Genomic DNA, 24964 nt, shown 5'->3' with positions numbered 1-24964 from the left:
AAAGGGGCTGTGGGAGATGTAGTTCAAGGTCGGAAAAGCCCGTATGTCGAGAAGGCGCGCACGCGCGCGGAACCGGCTTCGCCTCAAAGACCGAGCCGCGGAGACTCTTGGGAGGTACATCCCGCGCGGGAGTACGCAAGCGCAGACAGCTGACCAGTGGTCGAAGGTGAGGCTGGTGGGTCCTACGGAGGCGGAGAAGGCGGGTGATGGCGGGACCCGGGGGGAATGCCGAGGAGGGAGGCGGGAACCTGGGCTGGGAAAAGCGAGGAAGGAAGAGGGAACCTGGGCCAAGAAGGCCGGGGAGGAAGGCGAGAGTCTGGACCCTGCATAGAGCGAGGAGGGAAGCGAGAACTAAGCAGAAGGAACCAGAATCCAAGGCCGAGGAACACGGAGGGAGGGAGGGAATAGGGAGCCTGGGCCGGGGAGCGCCCTAGAGGCAACTGGTAGTCCAGGATGGACAGCGCTGAAGAGGAAACTGGAAGCCCGGGGCTGGTGTGAGGTTGGGGAGGGCAGGAATTTTGGGTTTTTTTCCCCCACGAGGAAACCCCAAGTCTCGCAGTGCGGCCTGGCACACAAGGGCATTCAGTTCGTGTATCTTTTTGTGGCTTTCCTTGTGTGGTTTGAGCATGTGTTACTCCGTGTGACGTTGTGGAACCGGTTGTGAAAGTGATAAGGTCTCGGTGTGTGTCTAATTTTTCAAATAGGTTACGAGTCGATTTGTGTTTGAGACTGCATGTGACTTCGGAGAGACGACAGTAAGGGGTAAGTGAGTAAAATTGTGTTACTTTGTGTAGAAGTCTGTTAGGGGCTCTGTGAGATTATGCATGACGTGTGTCTATGGGATCATGATTGTTCGTGGGTGATATAATTGTGTCTTTGCCTCATTTTTAAAGTGTTTTGTGTGCACAGTCCGCGGCAACTAGTGAATATTGTCTATTGTGTGACTGAGATGGAGCGCTTGAGAAACTGGATGCATGACCAGTTAAATATGTTTAGATTATCTGAATATTGGCCTTTTTATACGCTTGTAAAATTTGACCCTGTGGCAGTTAGACAATTGAAATAGCGTTTTTTTTTTAATGGAGAAAAAGAAGTAAAATAAAAATAATTTAGAGATGGTAGGATTGTATACTGGGAAACCGCATACTGACTAATACTTGTATGTTCAAATGAGTATACCATTTGGGAGTACACACATAAAAAATTTCTCCCATAATTGCCACTCAGAGTTTCTATTTGGATGAATCTCTTTATTCCCCTACTGCTGGATGCATTCCTAGACAAATTCAATAATTTCAGTCATTCTGAAGACTGAATCTGTTGAACATTAAAATGTAAGATTAGTCTCATCTTTTGATAGCTATTTAAATAAGATGTTCACTATAGAAATCAATACTTTGAACTTGTTTTAAAAGTAAAAATTCCCTACTGCTGGAAGCCTGCCAGGGAAAAGAGTACATGATCAGTTAGTTTCTTCTTTAATTCCTCAACCTCTATTTTGTCTCTTCTTTACCCCCTCTAGGTGGGTAGTCTCTAGCTGGAATGGATTGGGAGCTGGAAAACAGGAAACAAGTCAGAAGTCAGGGACAAGAAGAGGCTAACATGATTGGTACCATTATAATTTAGTGTAAGTCAGCTCTTAACCTTCTGAGAGAATCCACTGCTGGGAACTTCCAGATACACTTCCCTTCTCATGGGTACAGCCACTTCTCCAGCTGTCTCCTCAGTGTTTCCTCTGGGCATGCAGTAGTCCACCTGCTCTGGTGGGTCTTGTCTCTCCGGTGAGTCCTCTTGGACAAGAGGATCCAAGCCAGTCCAGGCAGTCCCCATCCATGGGTTGCCCATCTAGAGCTCAGGTGAGAATTAACTCTCTCAGGCACTTTGCCCTCTCAGATCCTGGAAATATGTACATTTCCCCCCAAATTCTCTCACCACTTTGGTTTTCAGTGGCATCAGCTTCTGAGGAGCCTCTTGTTTTCTTCCCCTGGAAAACTATGCCCTAAAAATAACTTTTACTCTCCTAGACATTTCCTTCTTTCAGCCTCTCCAGCCTCTTGAAGTCGGGGTTAAATTAACTGTAGCAAGACCATACATTTTTTACAAGATTTTATTTTAGAATGAGAGACACTTAGAAGCTTGTTTTGCTCACCATCTTTGGGAAATCTGCTGAGACTGAGAGAAAAATTTCTAAGTTACCATGCTGTTAACAATGACAACAATTAGAAAACTCAGAGGTTTGTTGGAAAAAATACTGACAAATCAATAGGCTTTATATGTGTGCTTATATATATATGTATACGTATGTATCAGAAAACTATGGAAAATGATCAGTGGCCGTCAAAAATATGAGATACAAAGGATTTTGTAATCTGTGAAAAAAGAATTAATGTTCCGAAGGGACTCAAAAAGTCAGACTTGAATAAAAGAATAGGAAGACATAAAGTGATAAAGTGTAAAAACTCCCTTAACATCATGCAGTTCCATTAAAATGTCAGTAAAATTTTTGCACTTTATAAAATTCTTACGAAAGGGATGCCAGGGTGGCTCAGGCAGTTAAGCGGCTGCCTTTGGCTCGGGTCATGATCCCAGGGTCCTGGGATCAAGTACCGCATCGGGCTCTTTGCTCAACAGGGAGGCTGCTTCTCTTTCTGCTTCTGCCTGCGTGTGCTTTCGCTCTCTGACAAATAAATAAATAAAATCTTTTTAAAAATAAATAAAATTCTTGGGAGAATATGAAAAGCCAAAAATTCTGAAAGAAAATGATAAAGGGGGAAATAGCCCTAACCTGATACTAAAATATGTTTTAAAAATTTAGTAACTGCAGAGTCATCTAGATAATTAAGTAAACAGGTCAGTGAAACTAAATGTAAAATGCAGATCTATTCAAATATATAAAGGAAATAAAGTATTTGATGGCAGTTTTGATGAAGGGAGGAAGCATGTTATTGAACACCTGACAGTACTAAACCAGATGGTCAATAATCTGTTACAAGTTATTTTTGCATAGAAAAAACACAAAGTCAATTGAGAAACTATAAAAAAGTACTTTAAGTGAATGCAGTTTTTCTGGGGCACCTGGGTTCAGTTGGTTAAGCATCATCCTGGGATCGAGCCGCACATTGGGCTCCCTCAGGGAGCCTACTTCTCCCCCTCTCTCTGCCTGGTGCTCCCCCCCCTTTTTTTTTAAGATTTTTATTTATTTATTTGACAGGCAGAGATCAAGTAGGCAGAGAGGCAGGCAGAGAGAGAGAGGTGGAAGCAGGGTCCCCGTGGCGCAGAGAGCCCGATGCGGGCTCTATCCCAGGATCCTGGGATCATGACCTGAGCCCAAGGCAGAGGCTTTAACTCACTGAGCCACCCAGGTGCCCCTACTGCTCCCCCTCCTTGTGCTCTATCAAATAAATAAAAATACTTTTTAAAAACACAGTATTTCCTTCCTTTTAAAAAGATGTAATAACCAATCTAGAAAATAAAAATATGATAGAGAAATGAAAGAATGAAAGAGACCATTCACATGAGAAACTAAGGTTTTATACTTACGAAAAGCTTATTTTCTGTCATAATAAAAATAAAACCTAGAACCACAATTTCCATCTATTAGATAGGCAAGCATCAATAAGTTTGTATTAGCATTTGTCAGGGTGTAGAGTGACAGGTATTCTCACGTATTGCTGGTGATAGTAAAAATGGTAGAGCCTTACAGAAAGCAGCTTGGAGGCAGGCTGCTAGGAGAGAAAAGATGATGCTAAAAAGGAGGGGAACTTGCCTGAAATCTAATCTGTTGCCTAAAGGCCTCTATCTCTGGATTTGGGGATAAAATAAGATCTGTCTTATCTCATTCTCCCCCCATTAATTTTGTGGAATGTGCACAGCAGTCAAGGGCCGAAGCAAGGGAAATGGAGGCAAATTCATTTGAGTCCTAAGGCATATGAGAGCTGTAAGGCATGTATAGTGTCATGTGGCTTCTTTTCATCTTGGCTTTTGCCTTCATAGGAACTGCCTCTTTTCCAAAGAGGAACCCAAAGGAAGACTGGTCACATCTTGCAGATCTCAAAACCATGGCTCAGGTGAGGTGATGGTTTCTCTCTCCTTTCCAAAATCGTCTTTTTTTTTTTTAATGGATATTTGAGCATTTCCCTTTCTGCACTAAATCCTCCTGCCTATCTTCTATAGAGAAGCGGTCCCCATTACTTCCTGTATTGGCCAGATAAGACTTTTCCTTCCATAAATGCTCCTTCTAATTTTAATCAGTGTTCACACATCAAGTGGGTATATCCTTGAACATCTTTCTCAGTCCTCTCTCTCCCAGAAGCAAAGCTGGGACAAAAATCCATTTTCTCAAACGAGAACATATTACTGCATGAGTTTGTCTTACTTAGATGAAAACAGTCAAGATGGAGATAGAATTGATAGATTACTATTAGTAAGTGGCAAGGAGTCTTGTTTTGAGGCTTTGAGAATCGAGCGGTGCTGGGCAGATTGTACAAAACTGAGAATCTTCCTTTTCTCCTGTTTGATCCTTCAGTTTTGCTTATAACTGCTAAGAGTTCCTAAAAACCTGGCCTGCTAGTAACACTCCCCCATTATGCTAATGGTGTTGCTATGTTTAAATTTCTTATAATTTAAATTTCTTATAATTTTATATTTGGATGCAGGAGAAATAAATGTATATGTTTAGATCACCATATTGAATTACAAGTATAATTCTTGAAATATTCTGTTCTTGGTTTCAAAGATGTTACTGTCTCAGTTCTTTCAGAAAATTCATCTTTAGGGGCACTTGGGTAGCTCAGTTGGTTAAGTGTCTGACTTTTGGTTTTGGCTCAGATCATGGTTTTGGGGTTATGGGATTGAGTCCCTTGTCCCGGTCCGCTTGGGATTCTCTCTCTCCCCCTCTCCCTTCGTGCTCACCCTCCCACCCCTCCGCTTACGTGCACATGCTCTCTAAATAAATAAATAAATAAATAAATAAATAAATAAATAAAATCTTAAAAAAGAGTTAAAATTCATCTTTGTGTCTGGACCTCTTAAATACTAGTGTTCCCCAGATTCTTTATCGGTTCTCTTCTCTTTACAGCCTCCTGTTTCTATTCACAGTCAACCACTATTCTAATGATGCTCACATAATTTTAAACCTAAAACTCTGTCAAAAGCATATCCAGTTTCCAGCTAAATATCACCACCTGCATGTTCCACAGATAACTTCAGGCATCTGGCCAAGATTTATCTCATCTCCTGCCCATCCTGTTCTTTCTTGTTTTGTTTTCAGTCTGCTTTTGGCCCCAGTCCCATACCCACCTACTAATACAGTTAGCTTGAGTTAAGTAAATGTCTCTCTTCCACTGCACAATTTAGTGGTGAATCTTATTCCTTATAACCCAGTTCCTTTATCTCCGCTGATATCTTTATTTTGAGTGCCTCTTGCATACCGTGTTCACTTGTTTACCCATTCAACACCTTTACTCCTTTTCTATTTAACACCTTTGTTCACCCAGTACTCACAATGGATCTTTGTGTTTCTATGCATTCCTGTTTGTGTGTGTGTGTGTTAAAATAGACTTAATATAAAATTTCACCATTTTAGCCATTGTTAAGTTTATAGTTTAGTCCCATTAGGGACATTAACAGTGTTATGTAACCAGCACCACTATGTATTTCAGGAAGGTTTTCATCATCCTAAACAGAAACTCTGTACTTACAACATTAATCAACAATTGTTCTCTTATACTTTTTATAGCCTCAGATCTAAAGCACAGTAGAAGAATGTGTAAAGACAGCCCATTAGGGTGAAAAATGTTAAAATGCTTATTCACAGTTTAAATTCAAGAACAGTCATCATTAATAATAATATAATTTTCCAGGGTGCCTGTGTGGCTCAGTGGGTTAAAGCCTCTGCCTTCACCTCAGTTCATGATCCCAGGGTCCTGGGATCAAACCCCACATCGGGCTCTCTGCTCAGTGGGGAGCCTGCTTCCCTTCCTCTCTCTGCCTACTTGTGATCTCTGTCTGTCAAATAAATAAATAAAATCTTAAATAATAATAATAATAATATTTTCCAATTCATGAATATGATGTACATCTCCTTTTGTTTAGATCTTTAAATTCTCTCAGTAATGCTTTGTTGTTTTGTGTTTATCTTCTTGCTCATGTTTTGATACATCGATCCCTGGGTATTTTTTTTTAATGTTACTGTAAATGTTACTCATTTTTAAAAAAATTTTATTTATTTATTTGACAGACATAGATCACAAGTAGGCAGAGAAAGAGGAGGAAGCAGGCTCCCCACTGAGCAGAGAGCCTGATGGGACTCGATCCCAGGACCCTAGGACCATGACCTGAGCCGAAGGCAGAGGCTTTAACCCACTGAGGCACCCAGGCACCCCAATGTTACTCATTTTTATTTCAAATTCTGTTTACCACTAATATGTAAAAATGCAATTCTTCTTTTTTTTTTTAAGATTTTTTTAAAAATTTTTTATTTATTTGACAGAGATCACAAGTAGGCAGAGAGGCAGGCAGAGAGAGAGAGGGGGAAGCAGGCTCCCCCGCTGAGCAGAGAGCCCGATGCAGGGCTCCATCCCAGGACCCTGGGATCATGACCTGAGCCGAAGGCAGAAGCCTTAACCCACTGAGCCACCCAGGTGCCCCGCAATTTATTTTTGTATAATGATCTACAATCTTTCTAAGGTCACTTATTCTAGTAATTTTTTTGTATATTCTTTAGGATTTTCTACATAGACAGTCATGTCATATGTGAATAATAACTGTTTTCTCTCTTGCTTTTCAATCTTCATTTACTACATTGCCTAGACCCTTCAGTACAATGTTGAATAAAGGTGGTGAGAACAGACATTTTTACCTTGTATTCAGTGTTTCATTATTAAGTATGATATTAGCTGTAGGTTTTAACATAGATTTATTAGTTTGCTGACAGTTTTTATAATGAGAGGGTGTTGAATTTTTTCAGAATTTTTTCTGAATCTATGGTTTAGTCCCCCTCATATGACTTTTCTCTTTTTTTCTATTAACACAGTGAATTATATTGATTTTGAAGTGTTCAGGCAACTTAGTAGCCCTAGGATAAATGCCACTTTGTCATGATGTATTTTTTTATATACTGCCTAATGAATTTGCTAACACATTGTTAAGAAGTCTTGTTTATGAGTCAGAAGAATTTGGTCTAATTTTTCTTGTAATACCTTTGTTTAGTTTTGGTATCAGGGTAATTTTTTTTTTAAGATTTTATTTATTTATTTGATAGACAGAGATCACAAGCAGGCAGAGAGAGAGGAAGGGAAGCAGGCTCCCTGCCGAGCAGAGAGCCCGATGCAGGGCTTGATCCCAGAACCCTGGGATCATGATGTGAACCTAAGGCAGAGGCTTTAACCCACTGAGCCACCCAGGAGCTCCTGGGTAATTCTTTTTTTAAAAGATTTATTTATTGAGAGAGAGAGAAGTGTGCATGCATGCGAGTGGGTGAGGGGCAGAGGACAAGGGAAAGAGAGAATCTCGGGAAAGAGAGAATCTCAAGTAAACTCCCCACTGAGCTGGACACAGGGCTCAATCTCAGACCCTATGTCATGACCTGAGCCAAAACCAAGAGACAGCCGCTCAAATGACTCAGCCACTCAGGCACTCCAGTATCAGGGTAATTCTTATAAATAGGAAAGTATTCTCTCCTCTTATTTTCTGAAAGAATTTGTGTAAATTGGTATTATTTCTTCTTAAAATGTTTGTTAGAATTCACCAGTAAAGCCATTTTAGCCTGGAGATTTTTTTGTGGGAAGTTGTTTAACTAGCAGCTCAATTTCCTTAGTAGAATTAGGGATATTCAGGTTATTGGGTTTTTTCCCTTCCATGAGCTTCTGTAGTTTGTATTTTTCAAGGAATTTATCAAATTTATTGACACAGAGTTGTCCAAAATATACTTTTTATCCTTTTGATGTCTGTGCAGTCTATAGCAATGGCCCTCTTTCATTTATGTTACTGGTAATTTGTGTCTTATTCTTTTCCTTGGTCAGTTGACTGAGGTTTATCAATTTCATCGGTTGTTTCAAAGCACAGGCTTTTGGTTTCATTGATTTATTCCATTGTTTTTCTGTTTCTTCTTTCTTTAGTTCTTATCTTTTTTGTTTCCTTCCCCCCCCCCCACCCAGTACTTTGGGTTTAATTAATTCGTGTTCAGTTTTGCAGATGGAAGCTTATGAGACCTTACTTTTTTTCTAACAAGGATTTACTGCTATAAATTTCCCTCTAAGCACAAAAAAATTTGAACATGTATTTTTATTTTGATTCATTGAAAATATTTTCTAATTTCCCCTGTGATTTCTTTTTCAGCCTATTGATTGTTTAGAAGAAATGTACTTAATTTCCAAATCTTGGGGATTTTCCAGATAGCTTTCTATTATTGATTTCTACTTTTATTCTTTTCAGTTAGGGAACATACTCTGATTTCAGTCTTAAATTTATGGAGACTTTTATTGTGGCACAGATTATAGTTTAAGTAGATGACTGTGCTGTGTGCATGTATATAGAATGTTTATTCTGGTGTTATTAGGTAAGGTATTCTCTAAATAATCCAGGTCAAATTGGTTGATTGTGATGGTAAAGACTTCTGTATCTTTATTGATTTCCAGTCTGTTATAGCAATGACTGAGAGAAAAAGTTGAAATCTTCAGTTATAATTTTGGTTTTGTCTACTTTTCCTTTTCTATTCTACCAGTTTTTACTTAACATATTTTGAAGTTCTGTTTTTAGGTGCGTTCACATTTACAATAGTTATATTCTCTCATGAATTGACCCACACTGTTATTATGAAATGCCTTATTTAATCCCTAATAGTCTTTGTTCTGAAATATATATTTGATACTATATCCATTTGGCTTTCTTATGATTAGTAGTTACACAGTGTACATGTTTTCCATCCTTTTTTAAAAAAAAAGATTTATTTATTTCAGAGAGTGTGAGCAGGGAGAAGGGCAGAGGGAGAGGGAGGGAATCCTCAAGCAGACTCTCCACTGAGCATGGAGCCTAATGGGGGCTCAATTCAAGAACCTTGAGATCATGATCTGAGCCAAAACCAAGAGTTCAACCCTCAACCAACTAAGCTCCCCAAGTGCCCCTCCATCCTTTTTACTTTAACCTTCCTATGTTTTCATATTTATAGTGCTTTTTTTTTTTTTAAGATTTTATTTATTTCTTAGAGAATGTGCACGAGCAGGGGGAGGAGCAGAGGGAGAGCAACAGGCCGACTCAGTGCTGAGTACAGAGTCCGACCTGGGCCTAAGTAGTACTCAAGTATATGAATAAATCACAATTTGTTTATACTAATTATGTTTTGATAGTCTTTTTTTTTTAAAGATTTTATTTATTTATTTAAGAGAGAGAGAGCATGCACAAGTGTGGGGAAGGAGCAGGAGAGGGAGAAGCAGACTCCCCACTGAGCAGGGAGCCCAACATGGGACTTAATCCCTGGACCCAGAAATCATGACCTGAGCCAAAGGCAGATGCTTAACCATCTGAGCCACCCAAGTGCCCCAAGACATAAGTGTTCTATAGTTTTCAGAGTACAGATCTTTTACTCTGGTTAGGTTTATTCCTAGATAAGTTATGATTCCTGGTACAACTGTAAATGGGATTTGATTCCTTGATTTCTCTTCTGCATCATTATTGCTGTATAGAAATGCAACAGATATCTTTATGTTGATTTTGTAAACTGCAACTTTGCTGAAATCCTGTATTCTAGCAATTTTTTGGTGGAGTCTTTCAAGTTTTCTACATAGAATACCACGTTTGTGAATAGTGAAAGTTTGGGACACCTGGGTGGCTCAGTTGGTGAAGCAGCTGCCTTCGGCTCCAGTCATGATCCCAGTGTCCTGGGATCGAGTCCCACATCGGGATCCTTGCATGGCAGGGAGCCTGCTTCTCCCTCTGCCTCTGCCTGTGCTCGCTCTTGCTCCTCTCTCTCTCTGACAAATAAATCTTAAAAAAAAAAAAAAGTGAAAGTTTGACTTCTTCCTTGTTAATTTGGGTGCCTTTTATTTCTTTTTGTTGTCTGATTGCTGAGGTTAAAATTTCCAGTACTATGTTAAATAACAGTTGTGAGAGTGGACATCATTGTCTTGTTCCTGACCATCTGGGAAAGGGCTTTCGTTTTTTTCCCCGTTGAGGATGTTATTTACTGTATGTCTTTCGTATATGGCCTTTATGATGTTGAGGTATGTTCCATCTATCCCTACTTTGTTGAGGGTTTTTATCAAGAATGTATACTGTATTTTGTCAAATGCTTTTTCTGCATCTATTGACAGGATTGTGTGTTTGTTTGTTTGTTTGTTTTTAAGATTTTATTTATTTGACAGAAAGATCACAAGTAGGCAGAGAGGGGCGGGGAAGCAGGCTCCCTGCTGAGTAGAGAGCCCCATGCCTGGCTCAATCCCAGGACCCTGAGATCATGACCTGAGCTGAGGGCAAAGGCTTAACCCACTGAGCCACCCAGGTGCCCCAAGATTGTATGTTTCTTATCATTTCTTTCATTAATGTGGAGCCATGTTGATTGATAATGCAGTACTGAACCACCCTTGCAGCCCAGGAATAAATCCCACTTGATCATGGTGAATAATTGTTTTAAAGTACTGTTGGATTCCATTTGTTAGTATCTTGTTGAAAATTTTTACATTCATGTTCATCTGTGATACTGGCCTATAATTATCCTTTTTGGTATGAGCTTTGGTTTCTGAATCAGGGTAATGCTGGCCTTGTAGAATGTGTTGGGGAGTTTTCCTTCCGTTTCTTTTTTTTTTTTTTTTTTAAAGATTTTATTTATTTATTTGACAGAGAGAGATCACAAGTAGGCAGAGAGGCAGGCAGAGAGAGTGAGAGGGAAGCAGGCTCCCTGCCAAGCAGAGAGCCCGATACGGGACTCGATCCCAGGACCCTGAGATCATGACCTGAGCCGAAGGCAGCAGCTTAAACCACTGAGCCACCCAGGCGCCCCTCCATTTCTATTTTTTTTGGAACAGTTTGAGAAAAATAGGTATTAACTCTTTTTTAGATGTTTGGTAGAATTCTCCTGGGAAGCCTTCAGGCCCTGGACTTCTGTTTGTTAAGAGATTTTTGATTACTGATTCTGTTTCTTTGTTGGTTATGGGTCTCTTCAAGTTTTCTATTCCTGTTACTGTTTTGGTAGTTTGTATATTTCAGGAATTTATGCATTCCTTCCAGATTGCCTTGTTTGTTGGCATATGATTTTTTTTTTTTTTTTTTTAAAGATTTTTTTTTTATTTATTTGACAGAGAGAGATCACAAGTAGACAGAGAGGCAGGCAGAGAGAGAGAGAGGGAAGCAGGCTCCCTGCTGAGCAGAGAGCCCGACGCGGGACTCGATCCCAGGACCCTGAGATCATGACCTGAGCCGAAGGCAGTGGCCCAACCCACTGAGCCACCCAGGCGCCCGGCATATGATTTTTAATAATGTTCTCTTATAATCATTTGTATTTCTGTTGGTTGTGTTGGTTGTGATCTCTCCTTTTTCATTTGTGATTTTATTGATTTGGGTCCTTTCTCTTTTTGGTAAGTCTGGCTGGGGGTTATTAATTTTATTAATTCTTTCAAAGACCCAGTGCTTAGTCTGATTCATCTGATCTCCTGGGTTTTTTTTTCTTTTTTCTCTCATTTATTTCTGCTCTAATCTTCATTATTTCCCTTCTTCTGCTGACTTTAGGCTTTCTTTCCTGTTACTTTTCTAGCTCCTTTAGGTATAAGGTTGGTTGTGTATTTGAGAGTTTTATTTCTTGAGGTAGGCCTGTATTGTTCTGTACTTTCCTTTTTTTTTTTTTTTTTAAGATTTTATTTATTTATTTGACAGAGAGAGATCACAAGTCGGCAGAGGGCAGGCAGAGAGAGCGGGGGAAAGCAGGCTCCAAGCTGAGCAGAGAGCCCGATGCGGGGCTCAATCCCAGGACCCTGAGATCATGACCTGAGCTGAAGGCAGAGGCATAACCCACTGAGCCACCCAGGTGCCCCTGTACTTTCCTTTTAAGACCATTTTTGCTTCATCCCACAGATTTTGGACTATTGTGTTTTCACTTTCATTTGCTTTCATGTATTTTTTTTTTATTTCTTCTTTAATTTTCTGGTTAACCCACTCATTCTTTAGTAGGATACTCTTTAACCTCCATGTATTTATGGTCTTTCCAAATTTTTTCTTGTGGTTGACTTCAAGTTTCATAGTGTTGTCATCAGAAAATATGTATGGTATGATCACAGTTGTTTTATACTTGTTGAGGCCTGTTTTGTGACCCAGTATGTGATCTTTTCTGGAGAATGTTCTATGTGCACTGGAAAAAAATGTGTATTCTGCTGCATTAGGATGAAGCGTTCTGAATATATGTGTTAAGTCCCTCTGGTCCAGTGTGTCATTCAAAGCCATTGTTTCCTTGTTGATTTTCTGCTTAGATGATCTCTCCATTGCTGTAAGTTATTGTATTTTTATCAATAAACTTCTTTATGTTTGTTATTAATTGATTTGTATATTTGGGTAGTCTTAAGTTGGGAGCATAAATATTTACACTTGTTAGATTTTCTTGTTGAATAGACCCCTTTATTATGATATAATGCCCTTCTTCATATCTTATTACAGTCTTTGGTTTAAAATCTAGCTGGCTCAGTCAGCTGAGCATCTGCCTTCAGCTTGGGTCATGACCCCAAGGTCCTGGGATCGAACCCACATCAGACTCTCTGATCAGTGGGGAGCCTGCTTCTCCCTCTCCCTCTGCCTGCCACTCTGATTACTTGTGATCTCTCTCTTCCTATCAAATAAATAAAATCTTAAAGATTTTTTTAAAAATCTGGTTTGCCTGAAAAAAGTATGGCTACTCCAGCTTTCTCTTGATGTCCATTAGCATGATAAATGGTTCTCTGTCCCCTCACTTTCAATCTGCAAGGGTCTTTACTAACCTGTTTTTTTAATCAATATAGTCTATATTTTAAGGCAGTTTTAGGTTCATGGCAAAATTGTATAGAAAGTATAGAGTTACAGGGTGCCTAGCTGGCTCAGTCCATGGAGCATGTGACTCTTAATCTGGGATTGTGGGTTCAAGCCTCAGATTGGGTATAAGATTACTTAAAAATAAAATCTTTTTTTTTTTTTTTTCCAAAAAGTACAGAATTTCCATTTATCCCCTGTCCCCACACATGAATAGTTTCCTCATTATCAACATTTTGCTCTACAGTGATATATTCATTACAGTGAATCTACATTAACACATCATTATTTCCCTAGGTCTACGGTTTACATTAAGATTCATTCTTGGTCTTGGGCGCCTGGGTGACTCAGTGGGTTGAGCCTCTGCCTTCGGCTCTGGTCATGATCTCAGGGTCCTGGGGTCGAGTCCTGCATCGGACTCTGCTCGGCGGGGAGCCTGCTTCCCCCTCTCTCTCTCTGCCTACTTGTGATCTCTGTCTGTCAAATAAACAAATAAAATCTTTTAAAAAAAAAAAAAGATTCACTCTTGGTCTTATATATCCATATCCAGTGGGTTTTAACAAATATACAATGATATATCCACCATTATAGTATTATATAGAATAGTTTCACTGTTCTAAAAATCCTCTGTGCTATACTCACTTATGCCTGCCTCTATTTTTTTTTTAAGATTTTATTTATTTATTTGTCAGAGAGAGAGAGGGAGAGAGAGCAAGCGAGCACAGGCAGACGGAGTGGCAGGCAGAGGCAGAGGGAGAAGCAGGCTCCCTGCCAAGCAAGGAGCCCGATGTGGGACTCGATCCTAGGATGCTGGGATCATGACCCGAGCCGAAGGCAGCAGCTCAACCAACTGAGCCAACAGGCGTCCCTCTATTTTTTTTTCTTAATTGTCTCCATAGTTTTGCATTTCCAGACTATCATAGTTGGAATCATACAGCCTTTTCTTTTTTTTTAATAATTTTTTTAAAAGATTTTATTTATTTATTTGACAAAGAAAGATCACAAGTAGGCAGGCATGGGGGGTGGGGGATGGGGAACAGGCTCCCCGCTGAGCAGAGAGCCTGGTTCAGGGCTTGATCCCAGGACGCTGAGATGACCAAGCTTAACGCACTGAGTCACTCAGGTGCCCCTCATACAGCCTTTTCTGATTGGCTTCTTACACTTACTAATGTGCATTTCAGGTTCTTCCTATTTGGGGATGAGGTTTTGTGGTTTTTTTGTTGTTTTTTAAGATTGATTTATTCATTTAATTTAGGGGAGGCAAGGGGAGGGGAAGAGGGAAAGAGAGAATCTCAAGCTGAATCCCCACTGAGCATGGAGCCTGACATAGGGCTTAATCCCACGACCCTGAGATCATTACCTGAGCTGAAATCAAGTCACATACTTAACTGACTTGAGCACTCACGTGCCCCAACTTGTTTTTTATTCATATGTTTGTATATATGTTATATTTTGTGTCATTCAAATACATTTTAATAGTTCATTTTCATGCATGTATTGACCTTTTAGTTATTTCCTTGGGCTATTTCCATGCCCAGGTTTTTCGTTATGTTGAACACATTAAGAATAGCTGCCTTGAAGTGTTTTGTTTTGTTTTGGTTTTTTTGCAAAATCCAACATAGGGGCCCATTGGGGATTTTAGTTTTTCTGACTGGCTTTTTCTGATCATGGGTCATATTCCCCTTCCTCTTATTTTGTTTTTCTGTTTGTTTTTTTGAATGTTTAGTATTTTTCTAGAAACCTGGATATCATGAATAATACAGTAATCTGACTCTGTTATTTTTTTTCCCTGAGGATTATTGGTTTTTTTTTAGAACAAAAATTGTTTTTGTTCTAGCAAAATCGAACTTTAAACTCTGCCCCTACCCACAAGTGTAAAGCAGCTGATAGATCAGCTCAGTTCTTTAAGCTTCTACCAACTGCTTTGGACCCTAGGCCCCTAAGGGGAGGGGAGGTAGGTTCTCTTCGTGTTCATGTATCTTAACTCTTATTAAGGAATTGGTATTTATACTTATATTTTAGGTTTACTTTCTGTAGGTCTCTTTCTTCCAGTGTTTTTTACCCCTCATTTCCTGCTGCTTTGTGAGCTGCAACTTCGAACACCTCCATCCTGTAAGGCTTCAGTTTTCTTTTGCTTGAGCTATGAGCAGGTTATGTAATGCTTTTTTTTTTTTTTTTTTTTTAAAGATTTTATTTATTCATTTGACAGAGAGAGAGATCACAAGTAGGCAGAGAGGCAGGCAGAGAGAGAGGAGAAAGCAGGCTCCCTGCAGAGCAGAGAGCCCGACGCGGGGCTCGATCCCAGGACCCTGAGATCATGACCTGAGCCGAAGGCAGCGGCTTAATCCACTGAGCCACCCAGGCGCCCCTGTAATGCTTTTAATCAAAAATGGAGATATCTCAGAATCTCACTAGGTGCAAATGTACTTATATTTTTTCAGAACGCTTTTCTGGCATCTTTTTGCTAAGTCCTCTGTGACTTCCCCAACAATTGCTTAGTTTAACTACCAACCTCGAGTTCTCGAAGTGTTTATACTCTCATTTTGGTTCTCATTTCTGTAGTTCTCTCACTTCAAGAATTTATTTCCAGGGGCGCTTGGGTGGCTCAGTGGGTTAAGCCTCTGCCTTCCGCTCAGGTCATGTCTCAGGGTCCTGAAATTGAGCCCCACATTGGGCTCTCTGCTCAGCAGGGAGCCTGCTTACCCCTCTCTCTCTGCCTGCCTCTCTGCTTACTTGTGATCTGTCTCTCTGTCGAATAAATAAATAAAATCTTAAAAGAAAAAAAAAATTTATTTCCAGGAGTTCCTAGGTGACTCAATTGGTCAAGCATCCCTTGATCTCAGCTCAGGTGTTTATCTCACAGTCATACCAAGTCCTGTGTTGGGCTCAACACTGGGTATGGAGCCTACTTTAAAAAAGAAAGAAAGGGAGGGAGGGAGGGTGAAAAAGGAAGGAAGAAAGAATGAATTTATTTCTAAATCTCCCACTTATCTGCCAGCTCCAAATTCTGTCAGATATACATGTTGTGTTAATTATAAATAATTCTTATCTGAGGGATCGTTTTCTTAACCAATTCATTGTATTAGTTTTGGATGCCAGAAGTTGTTCCCATGCATTTTAAAACAGTATTCTTCCTGCATAACATAATCTTGACAGGAAAAAATTTTACCTTGAAAGTTGTGCTCCCCTTGTAATATACAGCATCTTGTATATTCTTTTGTTGTAGTACCTGTAGTACCTATAACACTTCCTAGCATTTATGTTTATACATACTTTCTTAAAGATATGTGTTCCTTGCTTTGAGGCTATGCAGGGATTATGCCTTATATGTCTTGGCATTCCAGTAAACTAATGAAGTTTTGGGGTACAAAGTGACTTCTATTTTGAGAATTAATTATTAAATAAATTCAGCAACAGGTACGTCTGCCTTAACTTTTGTTTACCTTACTATGTAAATCACAAAATAAAAATGATTGGCTTTCTTTATATTCATATGAATGCCCCAAAGGAGCAGGATCAAAAGTAGTCCACAATATCTGGTCAGCTTACTCTGATCATAGTTCCAATTCATTGCAGGCATCAGTGTCATTCAAAGATGTGACCGTGGACTTTACTCGGGAGGAGTGGCAGCACCTAGATCCTGCTCAGAAGACTCTGTACATGGATGTGATGTTGGAAAACTATTGCCATCTCATCTCTGTGGGTAAGAAGAACTCTCTTTGAAACTTTCAGTAGCATACATTTCCTTTCAAAGGGCCTGAATTATGCGTTGAATTTCAGGCTTAAGAGGTGATGAATTATTTGTTAACAGAAAGGATAACTGTGTACTTACCCAGAGCAAGATGTTAAGTTTTCTCTTACATGAAGAAGTGTCTTAATTTGCAGTACTGAAAATGTACTGTAATAATTTTTCAAGTGCATTGAAGCCTAAGCAACTTAATCCAAATTTTTCTTTATCAGGGTGTCACATGACCAAACCTGATGTGATCCTCAAGTTGGAACGAGGAGAAGAGCCATGGACATCATTTACAGGTCACACCTGCTTAGGTGAGTTTCTCACCCTTCAGGTGGATGAAATCTAGTGGAGAATAAATTTTAAAATGGTCACATGGTGGGTGGCACCATGTGGGTGGGAATATTTTGTCTTTTTAGAGGCTTCTAACCTTTTAAATGATTATCATGCCTGCAAAACTTAAACTTTCAAATATCACTTTCCCAATATAATATTCTTTACTAGTTTGCTTGATGTTATCAAGGATAGTTGCCACTCAGTCAAAATGTACTATAAGCCTTCCTATAGATCTTTTCTCGAGATTTGTGTCTTTTTCTAGCCTTCTCAGTTCTTTATCTTCTTGCCATTGTATATATTTCTTTTAGGCATTCTTAAATCTTTTTTTTTTTTTTTTTTTTAAGGTTTTATTTATTTGACAGAGACAACGAGAGAGGGAACACAAGCAAGGAAAGTGGGAGAGGGAGAAGCAGGCTTCCCACTGAGCTGGGAGCCTGATGTGGGGCTTGATCCCAAGACTCTAGGATCATGACTTGAGCCGAAGGCAGATGCTTAACAATTGAGCCACCCAGGTGCCCCTTAAATCTATTTTTAAAGAACAGAATATTCTTGGCTAATGTTTTTCTTCTCATTGCTTTCCTTTTTTTTTTTTTTCCTTTTTATTACCTCAGATTTGTTTTCTGTGCTAAGTCTAATAAGCTCCCCTTCTCACCACAAATCTAGCTGTTGGTTTTAAAACTTATTTGCCTTGGCCCAGATTGATAATTCCACAGTTACCATTTCTTCCAGTAAACTTCTGTGGTTCATTTTATATGGCTGATCATCATTCCTGAAGTCAGCCCTTAGTGTGGGTAAGACATTAACTTATTCTTATCCTGATTCCCTTAGTGATTATTTCCAACTTGGCCTCTTTTCTTCATTACTAGCCATATTGCCTGGAACAATACCTGGCATATAATTGTCACTGATACATATATTTTTAAATGTATTTTTTTTTTACAGTACTCTCAGTCTTATTTCTCCAATTTGACTTCGAGATCTGCCTTTAAATTACAGTAATCTCATCCATTGTGAGGACTAAAGCTCTTTATGTAGATGTCTTTAACACTGAGATACTCAGCACATTTCTCCCACCCTCACCGTAGTACTTCAGGAGTTCCGCACTCTGATGTGTCACCTGTTTTGTGACAATATGTTGAAATGAAAATCATGAACTTTCCTAGCTTTTAAATTTTTTCTCATTATCTATTTCTAAACTATTTTATTTCTACCATTGATATCAGCTTTTCTGTCTCTATCATCATCTCTTGTGAATCTCTTCACAATTTGTATTATGTTTATCAGCCTGTGAGATAGACATCTTCCCATATTTTCATTTTTTTTTTTTTAAGATTTTTATTTATTTGACAGACAGAGATCACAAGTAGGCAGAGAGGCAGGCACAGAGAGAGAGGGGGAAGCAGGCTTTCTGCCAAGCAGAGAGCCCGATGCGGGACTCGATCCCAGGACCCTGAGATCATGACCTGAGCCAAAGGCAGTGGCTTAACCCACTGAGCCACCCAGGCGCCCCCCATATTTTCATTTTTGACTGATATCATATAAAATGATGTTACCTTACTTCATGTCTTGACTACAATAATTACATCTTGGCTTTGCTATAATTTTGTCTTAACTCTTTTATTATTCCCTATTATTATATGAAATTGAAATTCTCATTCAAGGACTACTAAAATAAGCCTTCAGTTTGTCTTTTCAACTTTATTTTTCTCCCTTGTGAAAAACTTGATAATTTCCACTTGATCTAGTCTCCTCAGTGTTCTCTACACATCTATGATTTGTGAAGATGTCCTTTTCATTGTGTTCTGTTTTACCTTTCATATACTATCTATCTTTTAAGTCCTGAGATTTTTTTTTCTCCATACACTGTTTCTTAATTACACCACATCCTCTTTTGAATTCCCATGCTACCAACTAACTAAACCACAACTTTTGGATATGGTTATGTAATTTGATAACTGAGTATACAATGGTTTATGTTTAAGGATTCTTTCCTCAAGAGGATAAGATCCTCTGTTTGAATCTTTCTTACTCTAGTATATAACATGTTAAGTATTCAGTAGATACTTCATTAACTGTGGAGCTATACAGAAGAGGTATGTTCTCCTCCATTCAGAAAGCTTACACTGGTAAGCTCTTTTCAGATGTACCTGCTCAGGCCATCGCAGTATAGAGTCTGTTTGAAACGGTTGAATTCTGCCAAGCACTACCTATATAGGTAGGATACACAGTGTTAATGTACACGCAGAAGAGTTAAAGGAGATAACCAATAAAGTATTCTTTTCTATGAAAAAGGATTACTATCAAAATCTGCATTTTTCACAAAATATTTATGACTTGATTAAGCTTGTAAAAAGATTTGTTAAAATCGACTTTCCTAGACCATAACCATTTTCAGGTTATAAAGAAATAGTGCTTAAAGTAGTGGGGGGAAATAAGTGAAGGAATTTTGATATAATTGAATGGTAGCATTTTCTTGAAGATTATCTAAATATGAGTAGAAATAAGATTGGAAGGCAAGCCATCTGATTAAAAGAACATGAGCAAAGCATGTGATAAGAGTAAGTGAGAGGGGTGCCTGGGTGGCTCAGTGGGTTAAAACCTCTGCCTTCGGTTCAGGTCCTGGGATCAAGTTCCACATAGGGCTCTCTGCTCAGCAGGGAGCCTGCTTCTCTGTTTCTCTCTTCCTGCCTCTCTGCCTGCTTGTGATCTCTGTCAAATAAATAATAAAATCTTAAAAAAAAAGAGTAAGTGAGATACTTATAATGCAATAAATACAACACCTTACTGTTGTTATGTGTGAGATTTGGCAGATACGTGGACAATTCTGAAAATGTGTTTGAATATAAAAAGTGAATCTAGGTGATTTAAAGTCTTGTTTACAGAGGTTCCTTGTATGTTGGTGTTGAGGGTAATGGACTGAAGAAAAAAACCTAGGTTTAACATTGTTCTACTGAATGTGGGTGATTGCAAAGTAACAGAAGTCAAATATAGCTACAAAATTATAAAATAAATGAAGGTTAAAGTTAATTATTTAGAATGAGAGTGAACAATCTAATTTTGTCTACCATATGGAAAACTGGAGTTAAGATAATTTACTATATCAGGGAAAGACTTGCATCAGTCTTTCTTTAAACCTGAAAAAAATAAGTCTACAAAGAGGAATAGTTATAATTGATGATCATGAGATTTTTGTTATTAAACCATCCTAAAAGGAAAATAGCAATATGAATATGCCAGTAAATATACCCCTAGTCAGTTTTATAGTTCCTATTGGAAGTATTTTCTCAGCTCTTCTCTTATAAGAGAAAATGATTCCCAGCTATATGGAGGATAAGAGCCTAAGCTATAAGATTATCTTTCTAGGGGCACCTGGGTGGCTCAGTTGGTTGAGAGTCTGACTCTTGATTTTGGCTCAGGTTATGATCTCAAGGTCCTGAGATCAAACCCTGCATTGGACTTTGTACTCAGTTATGCAAAATGTTACTAGTGTACATTGTGCATGCAAAATTTACTAATGCAAAACTTACTAATGTACATTGCTTAATTTTTAATTTTTTTTCCACACTGAGGCAAGAGTTTTTATTTAGGTTTTGTGTCTTTTTCCAAAAGTAATTTGTCATGGGGTCTTTCTTGATCTCATATGCTAGATCTTTCCATAACAAAAATGTGAAGATTTGCAAATTGTTATTAATTATATTCTTTTGTAGAAGCAAATTGGGAAGAGGAAGACTTTTTAGTGAAATTCAAGGAACACCAAGATAAGTTTTCTAGATCAGTTGTATTCATCAACCACAAAAAACTGATTAAGGAAAACAGTAATGCATATGAAAAGACATTTACTTTAAGCAAAAACCCTATTAATTCAAAAAATCTACCTCCTGAATATGACACTCATGGAAAAATTTTTAAAAATGTTTCAGAATTGATCATCAGTAATCTAAGTCCTGCAAGAAAAAGACTTAGTGAGTATCATGGATATGGGAAATCACTCCTTAATACTAAAGCAGAGACAGCTCAACCTGGAGTCAAATCCCATAATCAACGTGGCAGGGCTGTTAGTCATAACGAAGTACTTATGCAGTACCATAAGGTGGAAACTCCAGCACCGTCATTTGGATATAATGACTGTGAGAAAGCCTTCCTTAAAAAGGGAGGATTAATTACACATAATAGAGCTTACAGAAGGGAAAACCCATCTGAATATAATAAAAGGAGAAGAGCAACCAATATTGAAAAAAAACATACTTGCACTGAATGTGGGAAGTCCTTTTGCAGGAAGTCAGTATTGATTCTGCATCAGGGAATTCACACAGAGGAAAAACCCTATCAGTGTCATCAATGTGGAAATTCATTTAGAAGGAAGTCTTATCTCATTGATCATCAGAGAACTCACACAGGAGAAAAACCCTTTGTTTGTAATGAATGTGGAAAATCTTTTCGCCTAAAGACAGCCCTCACTGATCATCAGAGAACACATACAGGGGAGAAATCATATGAATGTCCACAGTGTAGAAATGCCTTCAGATTGAAGTCACACCTCATTCGTCATCAGAGAACTCATACAGGAGAGAAACCGTATGAGTGTAATGACTGTGGGAAGTCCTTCCGCCAGAAGACAACACTGTCTTTACATCAGAGAATTCATACAGGAGAGAAACCCTATATTTGTAAAGAATGTGGGAAGTCCTTTCATCAGAAGGCAAACCTTACTGTACATCAGAGGACTCACACAGGGGAAAAGCCCTATATATGTAATGAATGTGGAAAATCTTTCTCCCAGAAGACAACCCTCGCTCTTCATGAGAAGACTCATAATGAGGAGAAACCCTATATTTGTAATGAGTGTGGGAAGTCCTTCCGCCAGAAGACAACCCTTGTGGCACATCAGAGAACACATACAGGGGAAAAATCCTATGAATGTCCTCACTGTGGGAAGGCCTTTAGAATGAAGTCATACCTCATTGATCATCACAGAACTCACACTGGAGAGAAACCATATGAATGTAATGAATGTGGGAAGTCTTTCAGTCAGAAGACAAATCTGAATCTACATCAGAGAATTCATACAGGGGAGAAACCCTATATTTGTAATGAATGTGGGAAGTCCTTTCGCCAGAAAGCAACTCTGACTGTACATCAGAAAATACATACAGGACAGAAATCTTATGAATGCCCTCAGTGTGGGAAGGCCTTTAGCAGGAAGTCATATCTCATTCACCATCAAAGAACTCATACAGGAGAGAAACCATATAAATGTAATGAATGTGGGAAGTGCTTCCGCCAGAAGACAAATCTCATTGTACATCAGAGAACTCACACAGGGGAAAAACCCTATATTTGTAATGAGTGTGCTAAGTCCTTCAGTTATAAGAGAAACCTCATTGTGCATCAGAGAACTCACAAGGGAGAAAACATAGAAATGCAATAAATGATGTGACTTCTTTGTAAAGCCTTCCCAAGTTATTGTAAAACTTTAGTTTAAAAAACAGCATGCTAAAATATTTTAAAAAGTTAATTTTAATCACAAATGTAATAATAGTTAACTTAAAGTACCAACTACATAACTACTGTTTACTAGCATATATAATGGATATGATCATTTGTTATTAAACTCTATCAGAAATGAAGCTAATTTTTAAGTTTTCGAGTTCTGTTGACTCAGTTTATTTTTTTAAAAAGTACTTACATAATACATGAAGACCAAGATGCAAAATGGTCATAATGTCAGTTTCTATAAAAGAAGGAAAATAAATACATTTCTCCTTATGCTCTGGAATAAAAAACAGTTGTTACTTCCCCAAAGATTACCATGTACCTGGCTTATAATGTCATGAAGTAGTCTTTGCATGTCTTTAAACTTTATGTATTTTTTTATCGTGTATCATGAATTTTTTTGTCTTGTTTCACTCAACATTTTTAAGATTCATAGATTATTGCATGTGGCAGTAATGTGTTCATTTTCATTCTGTTTACTCTTCCATCTTACAGTATACCACTATTTATCCTTTTGATGGATATTTGTATTTTTTATAAATTTGTGTTATAATAAAAATGCTGCTAAAATGCTATAAATATTCATTTGCGTGTATATTTCTGTTAATCTTATATTAAGATGAATTACTCAGACCAAGGGTGTATGCAAGTTTTTTCAGCTATGGTAGATAACTGCCAAATTATCTCAGACCTTTCTTATTATGAGATGATTCATTGGGAGAGTAACAGCTCTGATTGTAACCAATGTGGAAAAGTATTTAGCAGTCATCCAACTAGAGAATTATTTTTAAAAATCCATATAATGTGGGGCGCCTGGGTGGCTCAGTGGGTTAAAGCCTCTGCCTTCAGCTCAGGTCATGATCCTGGGGTCCTGGGATCGAGCCCCGCATCGGGCTCTCTGCTCAGCAGGGAGCCTGCTTCCTCCTCTCTCTCTCTGCCAGCCTCTCTGTCTACTTGTAATCTCTGTCTGTCAAATAAAATAAATAAAATCTTTAAAAAAAAAAATAAATAAAAAATAAATAAAAAATAAAAATCCATATAATGTAATTGTAAGAAGGCTGTTAATCATGAATATATGAGTGTAATAAATTTAAAAAGACTGTTTAACTGTGGCTTAAACCTTACACAAAACCAGAGAATTCGTATTGCAGGGAATCCTCTAGTTGTCATTATTATAGGGATACTTTTAGCCATAACTTACACCTTATTCAACATCAAAGAATTCATACCAGAGAAAGGGAAGTTAAGAAGTGACATAGATGAGTAGAATTTGGGAGAATAAGTCACATAGACAAACTATGAAATAGATATGTAAGTAAGCCTTTATACCTTGATCTCAAGAAATGCGTGTATCTGAAATTCTCAAAAATTACAGGAGGGGCACCTGAGTGGGTCAGTTAAGCATCTGCCTTTGGCTCAGGTCATGATCCCAAGGTCTTAGGATGGAACCCCACATTGGGTTCCCTACTCAGCAGGGAGCCTGGTTCTCCCTCTCCTCCCCACTTATGGTCTCTGTTGCTCTCGCTGTCTCTCTCTCAAATAAATAAAATCTTTCTCAAAAAAATCACTGGAGAGATTGTGATGTTTAAGAATTGGAAATCTGCTAAAACAGTAACATCTATAGCATCCTTTCTGTGAAAATGGTAAATTCAACAGCACCTTGAACAGTGTTACTGAAGGCCCCTGATATATATATTAATAAATAATATAATGACTGTGAGAACGCCTTCCTTAAAAAGGGAGGATTAATTACACATAATAGAGCTTACAGAAGGGAAAACCCATCTGAATATAATAAAAGGAGAAGAGCAACCAATATTGAAAAAAAATATACTTGCACTGAATGTGGAAGTCCTGCAGGAAGTCAGTATTGATTCTGCATCAGGGAATTAAGATAAATTAAGATGAATATAATTTATTAATATATACTATATATTATATAAATATAAAATATATACATATATTTATTGTATACATTGTTACTGTGTATAATAAAATGCAGTGAAAATCTAAATAAGCTTCCCCTGTCCCCCAGTTGAGGATGTCTACAGAAAGGGATACCAGTTGCCAGTGGATAATAAATGAAAACATGCTTGTTCAAGGCTTGCAGATAATTTGAGAGAAAAAAAGAGTGAGTAATAAGGAAAATCAGACATAATACAAATTCAGACTTGAAAGGATCATAGAAAATATAATGCCTTGCCTGGCCAGACAGAACACTGTAGAATTTAGCCTTTACTAGTAGCTATTTATACTTGGAGGGATTTGGGATCTTTTAAGGTTTTGGGTTTTTTTGTTTTGTTTTGTTTTTAATGTGGGCAGTTTGAACATACTAGAATAAAATAGGTAAGTAATAGGATCTATATCCATAAATATGAGAATCTAATAGTTTCATTTGAATAAATCTAATTTGTATGTGAA

The 24964-nt window shown here is 38.2% G+C and overlaps 1 protein-coding gene across 3 annotated transcripts; it reads left to right on the top strand.

The window, feature by feature from the left end:
* Positions 1 to 30: 30 nt before the first annotated feature.
* On the top strand, positions 31 to 23251 carry ZNF567 (zinc finger protein 567). Of its 3 annotated transcripts, XM_045988686.1 has the most exons (7): positions 31 to 166; positions 705 to 762; positions 1523 to 1856; positions 3994 to 4067; positions 16558 to 16684; positions 16942 to 17028; positions 20758 to 23251. In XM_045988686.1, exons 4-7 carry the CDS (start codon positions 4059 to 4061, stop codon positions 22476 to 22478), a joined length of 1944 nt encoding a protein of 647 aa, XP_045844642.1. In that variant the 5' UTR covers positions 31 to 166; positions 705 to 762; positions 1523 to 1856; positions 3994 to 4058; the 3' UTR covers positions 22479 to 23251. The 3 variants fall into 3 exon arrangements, with proteins under 3 accessions (XP_045844642.1, XP_045844643.1, XP_045844641.1); XM_045988687.1 differs by lacking the exon at positions 31 to 166 and having other exon boundaries at positions 236 to 762; positions 1523 to 1627; XM_045988685.1 differs by lacking the exon at positions 31 to 166 and having other exon boundaries at positions 236 to 762.
* The last annotated feature ends 1713 nt before the right edge of the window (positions 23252 to 24964 follow it).

The sequence above is a fragment of the Meles meles genome, chromosome 19 (assembly GCF_922984935.1).
Source record: "Meles meles chromosome 19, mMelMel3.1 paternal haplotype, whole genome shotgun sequence".
In the NCBI taxonomy this organism is placed as follows: domain Eukaryota; kingdom Metazoa; phylum Chordata; class Mammalia; order Carnivora; family Mustelidae; genus Meles; species Meles meles.
Note: the sequence above shows the minus strand (reverse complement) of the source record. Positions and strands in the feature narration are given on the sequence as shown.